This window comes from Propithecus coquereli, unplaced genomic scaffold (genome assembly GCF_000956105.1).
Source record: "Propithecus coquereli isolate 6110/MARCELLA unplaced genomic scaffold, Pcoq_1.0 Scaffold280, whole genome shotgun sequence".
Taxonomy (NCBI): domain Eukaryota; kingdom Metazoa; phylum Chordata; class Mammalia; order Primates; family Indriidae; genus Propithecus; species Propithecus coquereli.
In genome coordinates, this window is record NW_012148397.1 from 2,253,512 (window position 1) to 2,264,123 (window position 10,612).

Below are 10,612 nucleotides of genomic sequence, written 5' to 3' on the forward strand. Positions count from 1 at the left end.
CCGTCTCTACAAAAGATAGAAAAACTAGCTGTGCATGGTGACAGGTGCCTGTAGTCCCAGCTACTCGGGAGGCTGAGGCAGGAAGATCGCTTCAGCCTAGGAGTTTGAGGTTGCCATGAGCTATGATGATGCCACTGCACTCTAGCTGGGGCGACAGAGTGATACTGTCTCAAAAAAAAGGGAGGGGCAGTGGGAGATAAAAGGTATCCTTTTCAGCTGCTGAGCTGTAGCGTCCATGTTAAACTGAAGCTTCTAGAGCCCATCAAGTGGACAGTCTGGTAGAGAACGAAGCCAAGATAGAAGAAAATGGAACAGAACAATGAAGAAAAACCAAGGCCTAATAACACAGTTGGAGGCTCTTGACCTGCCATATCTGCAGATCTACCCTTTGGATTGATGTCCAATTTTTGAGAGCCAATACATTTTCTTTAAACTATTACAAGTTGGGGTTCCATTTTTTTTGTAACAGAACTAATTCCTCACAAATCTCTAGGGACAGATTCAGTAAAGAATGAGAAATAATGTTTGACAGAGAAAATGGGCAATGCCTCAATGTCCTAGGGGAGGAAGAAAGTGATGAGACTAAAGATTAAAAAAGAGGAAAGAGGTGAGGGTGGGTAATATTACCATTCAGTGACCCTACCCCCTAGAAAAGCAAATTTTTTTTTTTTTTTTTTTGACAGAGTCTCACTCTTGCCTGGGCTAGAGTGCCGTGGCGTCAGCCTAGCTCACAGCAACCTCAAACTCCTGGGCTCAAGCCATCCTCCTGCCTCAGCCTCCCGAATAGCTGGTACTACAGGCACATGTCACCACCCCCAGCTAATTTTTCTATTTTTAGTAGAGAGCAGGTCTCGCTTTTGCTCAGGCTGGTCTTGAAATCCTGGCTTCAAGCAATCCTCCTACCTCGGCCTCCCAAAGTGCTAGGATTATAGGTGTGAACCACCTCGCCTGGCCTATACTTAGTATTTAGAATAGGGTTCAGACTAGGAGGTGGTCTGGTCAGTGATAAATTCTATTGGGCTGTACCATAAGAAACTGATGATTGTTTTTGACTCAAAAAAGGGAATTTCTTATGGTTCAAGCTAATACATCACTATATTCTAAACTGATGGCTGTTTATTTAAGTTACTATTTAGATAAAAGTTACATTACTAAGTTAGACAAATTATTATCTGAAAGTATAAGAAGATAGAAAAAGTAAGTGAAAGTAGATGTTTATTGCAGAACCATTTTTTTCTATTAATTAAATGCTTTAAACAAAAAACTATAATACCATGAACTGACAATGACCTGGTAGCATGCAAACACTTCAGGCTGGAGAGGTGTGTTTGTTCTTAATGAATTTACATATAATAATTTTTATGACATTTTATTCCAAAATGTATATATGATTTGGCCTGACATGATTAACAATTTAAAGTAAAACATAAACATAAGGGCAATTTAAACATTGGTATTAATTCAGGAGTCAATTCAAGGTCAGTGACTGGAGACCTATTCTAAAAAAACTTGAGGTCAAATAATCTTTAGGAAGCAACGCTGTACTGATGTACATTTGAAGACCAAGGGTAAAAATCCACTCTCAATGAATACCATGAAGCAAAGGATGTATAACATCCATCACACATCTGTTTCAAAAACAGCATGTTTCCAAAATTATAAATCTCTTTACAAACAGACATTACAGTATTAATAACTACAGAGACACCATCAGCATGAGTTCCAAAATACGCTGCTGACTTTCACAAGGCATCCCTGAGCCAACTCTTAAGGCATCCATTTTAATCGTGGGGCTTTAAGAACATCTTCTTTGCTTTAATCAGTTTTACATCTCCATTTTCATCTTCTTCATAACTGGCACGGTCTCTCTTCTTGGCAAACTTTTTCCCAATTGTCCCCACCAAGGTCTCATATCTGTTAAGACAATACACGGCACCAGTTTCACTTCAAATAAGAAAAGTAGGAATCAAGCCTTGTCAAGAATACCAAACCAAATATGCAACAAAAAGAATAAAAAACCAAAAATGATCATTAAAGGCAACTGCCTGATTAAAAAATGTATAAACTTCTCTAAGAATGATTAAATTCTCTCTTTTGTTTTTTTACATGATCCTAATTGAGACGTATATTTTAAAATATGTACTGGAAGCAGCACTGGAAATGAGCCCAACTGCCAGCCTGTGATAGGCCTGAAAGCCCCTGAGCCCACGTAAGAGAAGGCAGATTACAGGAACCTTCCTGCTGAGGCATCCCCTTCACAGCTGCGGTAGGCTGCGGGGTAGGAGAAGTGTACATGGGAGAGCCATGAATCTGGGGTCCAGATTATAAAGCTGCCCCACTGCAATGGTTACCTTCTAGCCATTTCTTCATCTGACACATCGACCTCCTCTGTTTTATCTTCAACAACTTCTGCTTTGTTCTTAGCATTCATCTGAAGCATTAATTTCTGAAAAATACACCAACGCGGACCATCAGGGCTAGAAAAGGCTTGTGAAAGGAAGTGGTGTCAAACTTATTTGAAGGTAAAGAAATCAAAGCCACAGAATCTAGAGAACTAGTCAGAATTCACAAGGGATTCTCTGTAATATTAATACTTCAGAGCACAATGTGCTAACACAGCTCAGCTCTGAATCAAAAAAAATAGTAAGATAAAGCCCTGCTAGATTATATTTAGTGCCAATTAATTTAATTTGTATTTGAGATCATAAATCTTGTTATTAATTACTCATATCTAAAGCAGGCCCACTGCTAACACATTCCAGCGAGAGGGAGAAAGAAAAAAAATAAACTTTCAGATTTCTTCTGAACTTCCCTTTTTGAGCCAAACGGAAGAAGTACTACAGTTAACAGTAATTTTAAATTCATCTTTTGGTGGTGGTGGTGGTGGTGGTGGTGACGGGTGGGGGTAAGAGGACAGCAAATTACTGGGTGCAAGAACTGGAAGGCTGGCCCTGGTATAATGGAGGGAATCTGTATCTTAGCCTCAACCCTGACCTTTGGGGTGGATAATGCATCTCATGTGAAGTCCCTGTGCCTCAGGAGTCTCCCCATCTTTTCATCGCATTAACTTTCTGTGACAGTTATCCTCTGACAGATTTTTTTTTAAATGTATAATCCCTTCTTTATAGCAATGGGAGGATAAGGAGGAAAAAGCAGATGAGAAACCAGTCTCAACTAGCTTTTCCAATGTTTAAAGGACTGATAATAAAATAGTTCAAGACCTTTTCCCAGGGAGAGTGTATTGAGTGTTACAGAATCCAGTAATTAGGGCCATTTTCTAATGTCCCCCATACCAGATTCTGAGGGCTGTGTTCCTACGCCTTTCCCATTGTACCAGACACTTCGGAGGGCCTGTCTACCCACATCCTATTCTTTGGGCATCACACACTCAGAGAAACTGCCTTTTTTGTCCCTTCTTTACCCCACTGCTGCCCTTTTCTTCCCCATCTAAAGCTTACAGTAAACCAAAGCAAATAAAGTATATATGAAAAATAAACACTTTTGGTGTTGACTGTGTAAACATAACACCTTAATTATCACAGATACCTCCTCCTACCACCCCCCACCCCCAAGAAAGAACAGAAGGAAAACCAACCTACAATCATCAAATAAACTCTGGCACTTGGCTTAGTTACCTTCAGGCATCCTGGAGAAGTGGTTTGTAAGTGGGGATGACTTTGCCCAGCAGGGGACCTCTGGCAATGTCTGGAAACATTTTTGGTTGTCACAGTTGGGTTGGAGGGTGGTGAGTGTGTGCTGGCATTTAGTGGGTAGAGAATAGAGGTCAGGGATGCTGTTAATTATCCTATAGCCACCGCCACAAAGAATTATCTGGCTCAAATGTCAATACTGACAAGGGTGAGAAATCCTGGCTTAAAGTGGTATTTACAAAACTAAAGATCTATCTCACAAATGTCCATTTGGCTGGTCAAGTACCTGATAAGATAGCTTTTAACACATGAGTTAGAGTTCTAATAAATGTTTGTTAAATAAAGGTCTGCTTCTCTACAAACCTGAGGCAAGAAGATTAAAATGAACAGCTCAGTTGAAGGCAAACATTCACTTTTCAAACAAACTTTCCAAAGGATTCATTTAAATATCTATTTACAAGTTTGGATTAAAACCTGTCTATTAAAATTATAGAATTTTTAAGTAACATTTTTCCATTAGAAAAGATATATTTATAAATGCCAGAAAACTTTTCGTAATAGCATCATATGAATAAAATCTTGACTCAAGCTGAAATTCTAACACTTACTGTGGCACCATCAGGGACTGTCTCCTGCTGTATTAAATTATCTACTCAACTCTACCATAAAACCAGACTGCTATGTCTGCAATTTCTTTAAATACCTATGGCGATATTTCAAGACATGTTATTTTCTACAGAATGAGGAGAAATCGTACCTGGTGGGGAAAAACCTAAGCCCAATTATTAGCAGAAAAAAATTCAATTGGAAAATTTTAAAGTTTGAAGCAATTATGTTTACTACCTCAACCTCAGGATTAAATCCTCTGAATGACATTCTTCCATAGAGAAGATCTTCACATAACAAGAAACTCTGCTCTTCTATTATGAAACTCCTAAATGGGAAAATAAACCTACATTAATAGCTTGTCTACTTATAAAAAAGCACAGCAAAGAGAAGTCAAGACTTTCAATGAAAAATCAATCTTACAGTTCTCAGTAGAATCAAGTAAAAATACAGTAAGATTTCTAACCTAGGTTTAAAAATAAAATCTGATTAATTTGGCCACTATAGGCATTAGGAGACAAGAGCTACAGGCTGGAGGCACAGCCTCTTCTAAGGGTTACATTAATTTGCATAAATACCTACATAATATAAAGATCTAAAGTATGTACAAGACACAATTTTCCAAAGTGGAAGCAAAGTTTCTTTGATGTTTACATCTCCCCACTAAGTTCTTATTAAATATCCAGGAGGGGCTGTGGGAAATAAGAGACTGGGCAGCATTAACAGAGTGTATCAGCTAGAGCTCTTAGCTGTAAACACCAAAGACTGACCCTGGATGACTTATGCAGAGAAGGAATTTAATGTAGGGATACAGTTGGCTCTCTGTATCCACAGGGAATTGGTTTCAGGACCTCTGTGCAGGTACACAGGGCCAACTGTACTGGGTATCTCATGGAATCACTGGGAAAGCTGGCTGAACAGAATTGAAAAATGGGTAGAAATAGGGGTAGCTAGGTAGTTGAACCAAAACCAAAATCATGCTACAGATCTACTCTAGTAAAAGCAGTGTTGCTGCTGAGATGGCTAAACACTGCATACCACAAAGGGCATTCTGGCAGGCCACTATTCCCTGGGAAACAGGATGTCAACTTCTCCAAAAGGGGTTCTCATGACCCCACATCTAAGGTAAGCATATCTGTCTAAAGCCCTGCTATAAACCCTAAAGCACAGCGGGAAAGCAAATAACTCGCCTTTAGCCTTCTTCGGTGGTGAGTAGGCTCTGCTTTTCATCAAGATTCACTCATTCAGTAAACATTTATTAAACCAAACTGTATGCAGGCACTGTTCCAGAAGCTAGGGAAACAGTTGTGAATAAAAGAGCTACTATTCTCATGGAGGTCTAGAGAGTCTAGAGAGTGGTGCCCAATAAGAAGTAAAACATTTATGTCATACGATGCATGAAATTAAAGCAGGCTATTTCATTCCTAGCCGTAAGGGAATAACATGTACCAAACTGTCTCTTCCTCACCATAACTATTAGGTCATTAAATATGAAATGTCTGACTTAGAATCAAAAGTGATAGGATTAACTATTATCTGGAATAGTTCAGATAATACTAGCAAAAAAAAAATCACGAATACAAATGGGTAAACAGGAATGGGTGAATTTCATAATTTCATATATTCAGTTATAAGGAAATACACATACTGCCAACATTTATCATGGTTTATATCTAGCACTGTGGTGAATCCTTTAAATACATTATCTCATTTGCTTTCACAATGTATATATATAATGTATTATACCCAATATACAAATGACAAAAGACAGGTTAAGTAATTTGCCCAAGGTGAAAAGTAAGCAAGAGACAGAGCTGGACATCAAACCCAGGTCTGCACAGAGCCATGAGAGTTTCCCTATTTAGGGTATTAAAAACAACAACACAACACATATCCCAAGGACATATCATCCATTTGTCCCTCCAGACCTACTTCCCATCTTCTCCCGGCTCTATTGCCTGAAAGGCTGATCTGAATGTAGTACGTGGAAGGGCTCCTTGGTTGCCAGGCTCCTGGTTCCCTTCCTGTAGGATTACCCTAGGCTGGCTGTGCCCTTGAATGGAAATAGGAGCTTTTGTAAGATGCTCTCTCCACACAGCCTGTCTTAAGATTCAGTAACCACTCCCTGCCCTTGACCTTGCAGGCAGGAGAGGAAATTACTTCCACCACACAAGCCCAGGGGTAGTGCACTGTCCCTGGAGGACACCCTATGCCCCACCCATACCTTGCTAGTCTCTGTTATGTTCTCCTCAATCTGATAGTGTCATCTTTTCCTGCCAACATCCTGAGCTGATTTACACACCTATACATAAATAGGATGCTGAGAGATGGCAAAAAGTTATTATTTACCTTCCCAGGAAAGGAATCTAAAGGTCATTTTCTGAAAATAATATACTGTGTTGGGGGAAAAGAAGAATACTGAAAACAAGAAAGAAACAGTTCTGCTCTTCAATAAACAACTAGAACACTAAGTTAAGTCAAGGCCTAAAATTAAATTATAGTTCCTTATCAGTAATGGCCTTTTTCTGTCTGTTGCCCCTCCCTCATCCACACTACCTCAGGCATTACCTTCTCCCTCCTCACCAACATTTTGCTTCCTCTGAGAGGCAAGTAGAGGGGAAAAAAGTACCGTCCTCCCAACCCTCTGGATGGGGATATTTTCTATCTTTAGAGAAGGCTATAGAATCTTCAAAAAAAAGGTCCAGAGGTCAGCCAAATGAACAAGGGAACATAACATGCTAAAACAAAAAACAAATGATGAGGTACAGAATGGAAAGACATAAAAGTGCCTGAAGACAGCAGGCAGCATCTTCATTTGACAAAAGTTTAAGTAAAACTATCACACCACAGAGCTTACTAAGGTTAAGAAAGAGAATCAGGGAGAAATGATAAATATATTCCAGAAGGATTTAGATAAATTAATGGATGATGGGAATCCACCCCTCCATTCAAAACTGTTTATTAAGCATCAGCCAAGCTTACGGGTCAAAGAGAGACAGTCTAGCAGTGTGTTATCTCAGCTTCAGCACTGACTAGCTGGGTGACCCTGAGCAGGTTACCCTCTCTTAAACTTTGGTTCCTCAACCACAAAACGGACAGAATGACAGCAGGCAGCTCTTAAGTTTGCAATTAGGATTCAATAACTAAGGGATGCAAAGTGCTTGACTTAGTTCCCCATACACACTATACAGTCTATAGTATAGACTCAGTAAATATTACCTAAAATGAATAGTATTAAAAGTAGTAAAAATTGAAAAATAAAGAAACAAAAACTCCTGACCTGCCTTAAGGTGCTCAGCCTAATGAAAAACTCTGTTACTGAAACAAAACTGGAGAGGCCTGAAGTACACACCTTATCTTTGCAACTTAATATGAGAGAGCACATTACAGCTTCCCATAAAAGATTCCCTATTATTATCCAAGATATATGGGCTAGATTCTTTTAGTCAATGTAAAAAAACACACCATTGTTACAAATAATGGCTGGGGGCCAGTAAAAATGTATGAATCCATGTAGAACTTTTACAGGTTTCATATATTTTAGAAAACTATTTGTGAGGCTAACTCAAGAAACTGAACAGAAACCATTTTATGGGCTTTATATCACTGGAATGGTAAATCAAATTTATAGGGATTTCCCTCTCGATGTCCCAGGCATGATCAATACAAATTCTAATAAACCTACTCTTTCTCTGTCAGTGCTGGCAAATCCAAGTACCAGTGCTCTTCACCAATGATTTTCTTTTCTTCCTCTTCTAGTTGTTTCTTCGTTTCTGAGTCCAGTCCCCTTTGCATGAACTGTCAAAACCAAAACAAAATCAGTGTCAGCAACAAAATTTTCCCATCTCAGAGCTGAGAAAAACCCAAATAACTTTCTTCTCCCCCTGCCCCGCCTCCTTCATTTCTCCAAGGATCCCATCTCACAATCAAGGGGGCAGGGTGATCAGTTTAGCTCCACCCTTCCAACTTTACACCAGAATACAAAGGACTGCGTGCGTCAGAGCACATAAAAAAGCACAATGTGTGCTTCCTCTGGAAAACTTAAAAAAAAAAATTCTTAACATATTTTAGTTTTTCTGATTTAAACAGGCAACAAAAAACTATTCCACAAGTTATCATACTCGATATTTTAATTTTACATAATATACAAAATAGCTCTATACATATGGAAAGGATGGAGCACCCTGTGAGTATGAGTCAAACACCTCCAGACTTAAGTAGCAGTTCAAGTTTCCCACTCTATAGCATCTCAGAACACACTCTAAAGCTAGAGATTCAGCCTCCCTCACAACTCAGGGCCTACAGCAGGCATTGGCAAACTACAGTCCTCAGGATAGATGTCTGTTGTTGTCAATAAAGTTTTATTGGAACACAGTCATGGTCACTCAATTCTGAGCAACAATGGCAGACTTAAGTTGTTACAATAGAGATTGGCCCACAAGCCTGAAGTATTTATTATCTGGTTCTTTACAGAAAAAGTTCACCAAGCCCCATCCCAACAGTGCACCCCCCCAACTCCCTGTTCACGACTGAAAACAAGTGAGTCAGGATTAAATCCTCAACCTCTCACACTTGTCCTATACAGCTGCGGTCCCTAACCCCCAGGCCCCAGACCAGTACCAGTCCATAGCCTGTTAGGGACTGGGGTGCAGACCTTCACCCGTTACCCCCCAACCCTTCTGTGGAAAAATTGTCTTCCATGAAACCGATCCCCAGTGCCAAAAAGGTTGGGGACTGCAGTTATACAGTGCTTAGCTCTGGCTGCACAGTTACGCTGGCTATGACTCCTTGAGTGCGTCTGCTCCATGCCTTCTCACAGTATACTCAGCTCTATCAGTACACTTAGTGTCTCCGGCTCTCCTTGTCAGTAAGTTCTTTCTTATCGATGAGGGAAGCTGCTAACCCAAATAGAGAACCCAGGTAACTTCCTCGCTTTCCTTTGCTTCCAATGTCCAGTTGAGTCTTCCCCACTTGGGTGGGAGTGTGTAACCATTTTAAGTTAATTTCTTCCTTCTTAACTCCAGAGACAGATCTTTAGTCTGAGTGCTAATCCCCCGGCACATCATTTAGCTTATTCCATGAGCTAAAACAACTGCTAAAATCTTTTAAATGCCTGCTTGGCCAATCCACTCCCATTCTCTGAAATCGATGTGATCATAAACCACTGTTTCAGTTGTCTCAGCTGTAAAAGAGGGGTAATGATCGTAGGCACCTCAAAGAGTTATTATGTGAATTATATAGGTTAATATATGCAAAGCACTTAAAACAGTGTCTGGCACACAGCAAGGACTGTGTTTGCTATTTTTGATACCGTTCCCCAGGCTCAACAGTTTCCTACTGCTCACAGGATAACGGAAAATACCCTTAATTTGATCTAAAATTCACTGCCTGCTTTTCCAGCCCCATTTCTTGCTACTTGCCTTCCAGACATACTGAATCACATTCAGTGCTTGGAAATCTCCATGTTTCTCTTTTCTTTCTTTCCCCTCAGTTTAGGACGCTGTGCCTCCCACCCTCCCACTTACCCTTCACATTCTAGGTAAAGAACACTACCTGCAAAAAGCCCCAGTAAGCTCCCAACCCATTCCGGCGCTTCTACCATCACTGCACTTGATATACCGTATCCTTATTGCTTGCTTATGTGCGTGCAAGCTCCTGTCCTACCCCAGGGTTCATGAGAGAGTCTGCCTAATTCACAATCTGGCTCCCAGAGCTTAACGCAGAGCAGACGCTCAGTGAATGAATGAACGCAAGCTGGAGGCCCTCTGGAGTGTCTCTGGTGTCCCCCGTAAGCCCGCCGCCTCTGCCCCGGCCAGGTCAAGAGGACCTGTGTCCCTACTCTACCATCCGGCTTGGCTCCCCGAGAGTTCCCACACCTTCATGCGCAGCAGGTTCTTGGACAACTTGGTCTTCCGCTCGGCCGCCATGGCGGCTCCAGGCCGGCGCAGCGCTCCCGCTACGAGCTCGACCGCACATGCACGCTGCCGCATGCGTAGTCGCGCCGCTTACGTAACGCGCGCCCCGCCCCGCGGCTCCGCCCCCTTGTCTCGCGCTCTGGAGCTTCCCGGGCTCCTCACGCGTCACCTCAGGGAGCGCTCGGCTGACAGGGAAGCTCCGGGTAAGCGCGCGCGTCGCCGGCGCGGGGAGGAGAGCGGCTTCCTGCCAGTCGGCAGACGCCAAAGAGGCCGAAATCAGAGCAGGCCCGAGATCTTGGCCGCTGCGAGCTGTGGGCCACCTTTCCCGGGGCGTCGGCCTGGTCCCGGTGAGGCCCAGCCCCTCGGGGACCCCCGTCCTGCCACGCCTCCCAGGCTCGGGCGTCCTAACGAAGCCTTTGCGACTGTTGCCTCACCCGCCAG

General features: G+C 41.8%; 1 protein-coding gene across 2 annotated transcripts; it reads right to left on the reverse strand.

The window, feature by feature from the left end:
* Positions 1-1,200: 1,200 nt before the first annotated feature.
* On the reverse strand, positions 1,201-10,228 carry MPHOSPH6 (M-phase phosphoprotein 6). 2 transcript variants are annotated; one of them, XM_012648183.1, is made up of 5 exons: positions 10,133-10,228; positions 7,942-8,054; positions 4,494-4,584; positions 2,352-2,446; positions 1,201-1,914 (listed from the first exon to the last, which is right to left on the reverse strand). In XM_012648183.1, exons 1-5 carry the CDS (start codon positions 10,181-10,183, stop codon positions 1,782-1,784), a joined length of 483 nt encoding a protein of 160 aa, XP_012503637.1. In that variant the 5' UTR covers positions 10,184-10,228; the 3' UTR covers positions 1,201-1,781. The 2 variants fall into 2 exon arrangements, with proteins under 2 accessions (XP_012503637.1, XP_012503638.1); XM_012648184.1 differs by lacking the exon at positions 1,201-1,914 and adding an exon at positions 3,636-3,756 and having other exon boundaries at positions 2,401-2,446; positions 10,133-10,217.
* Between the last annotated feature and the right edge of the window lie 384 nt (positions 10,229-10,612).

Bases quoted from the DNA above. Each gene is read 5' to 3' on its own strand.
- MPHOSPH6 (XM_012648183.1), bottom strand. From the start codon at position 10,183: ATGGCGGCCGAGCGGAAGACCAAGTTGTCCAAGAACCTGCTGCGCATG. The intron at 2,447-4,493 runs GTAGTAAACATA...TGTATTTTTCAG, and splicing joins GATTTAATCCTGAGGTTGAG to AAATTAATGCTTCAGATGAA. The intron at 1,915-2,351 runs GTAACCATTGCA...TTGTCTTAACAG, and splicing joins GATGAAGAAATGGCTAGAAG to ATATGAGACCTTGGTGGGGA.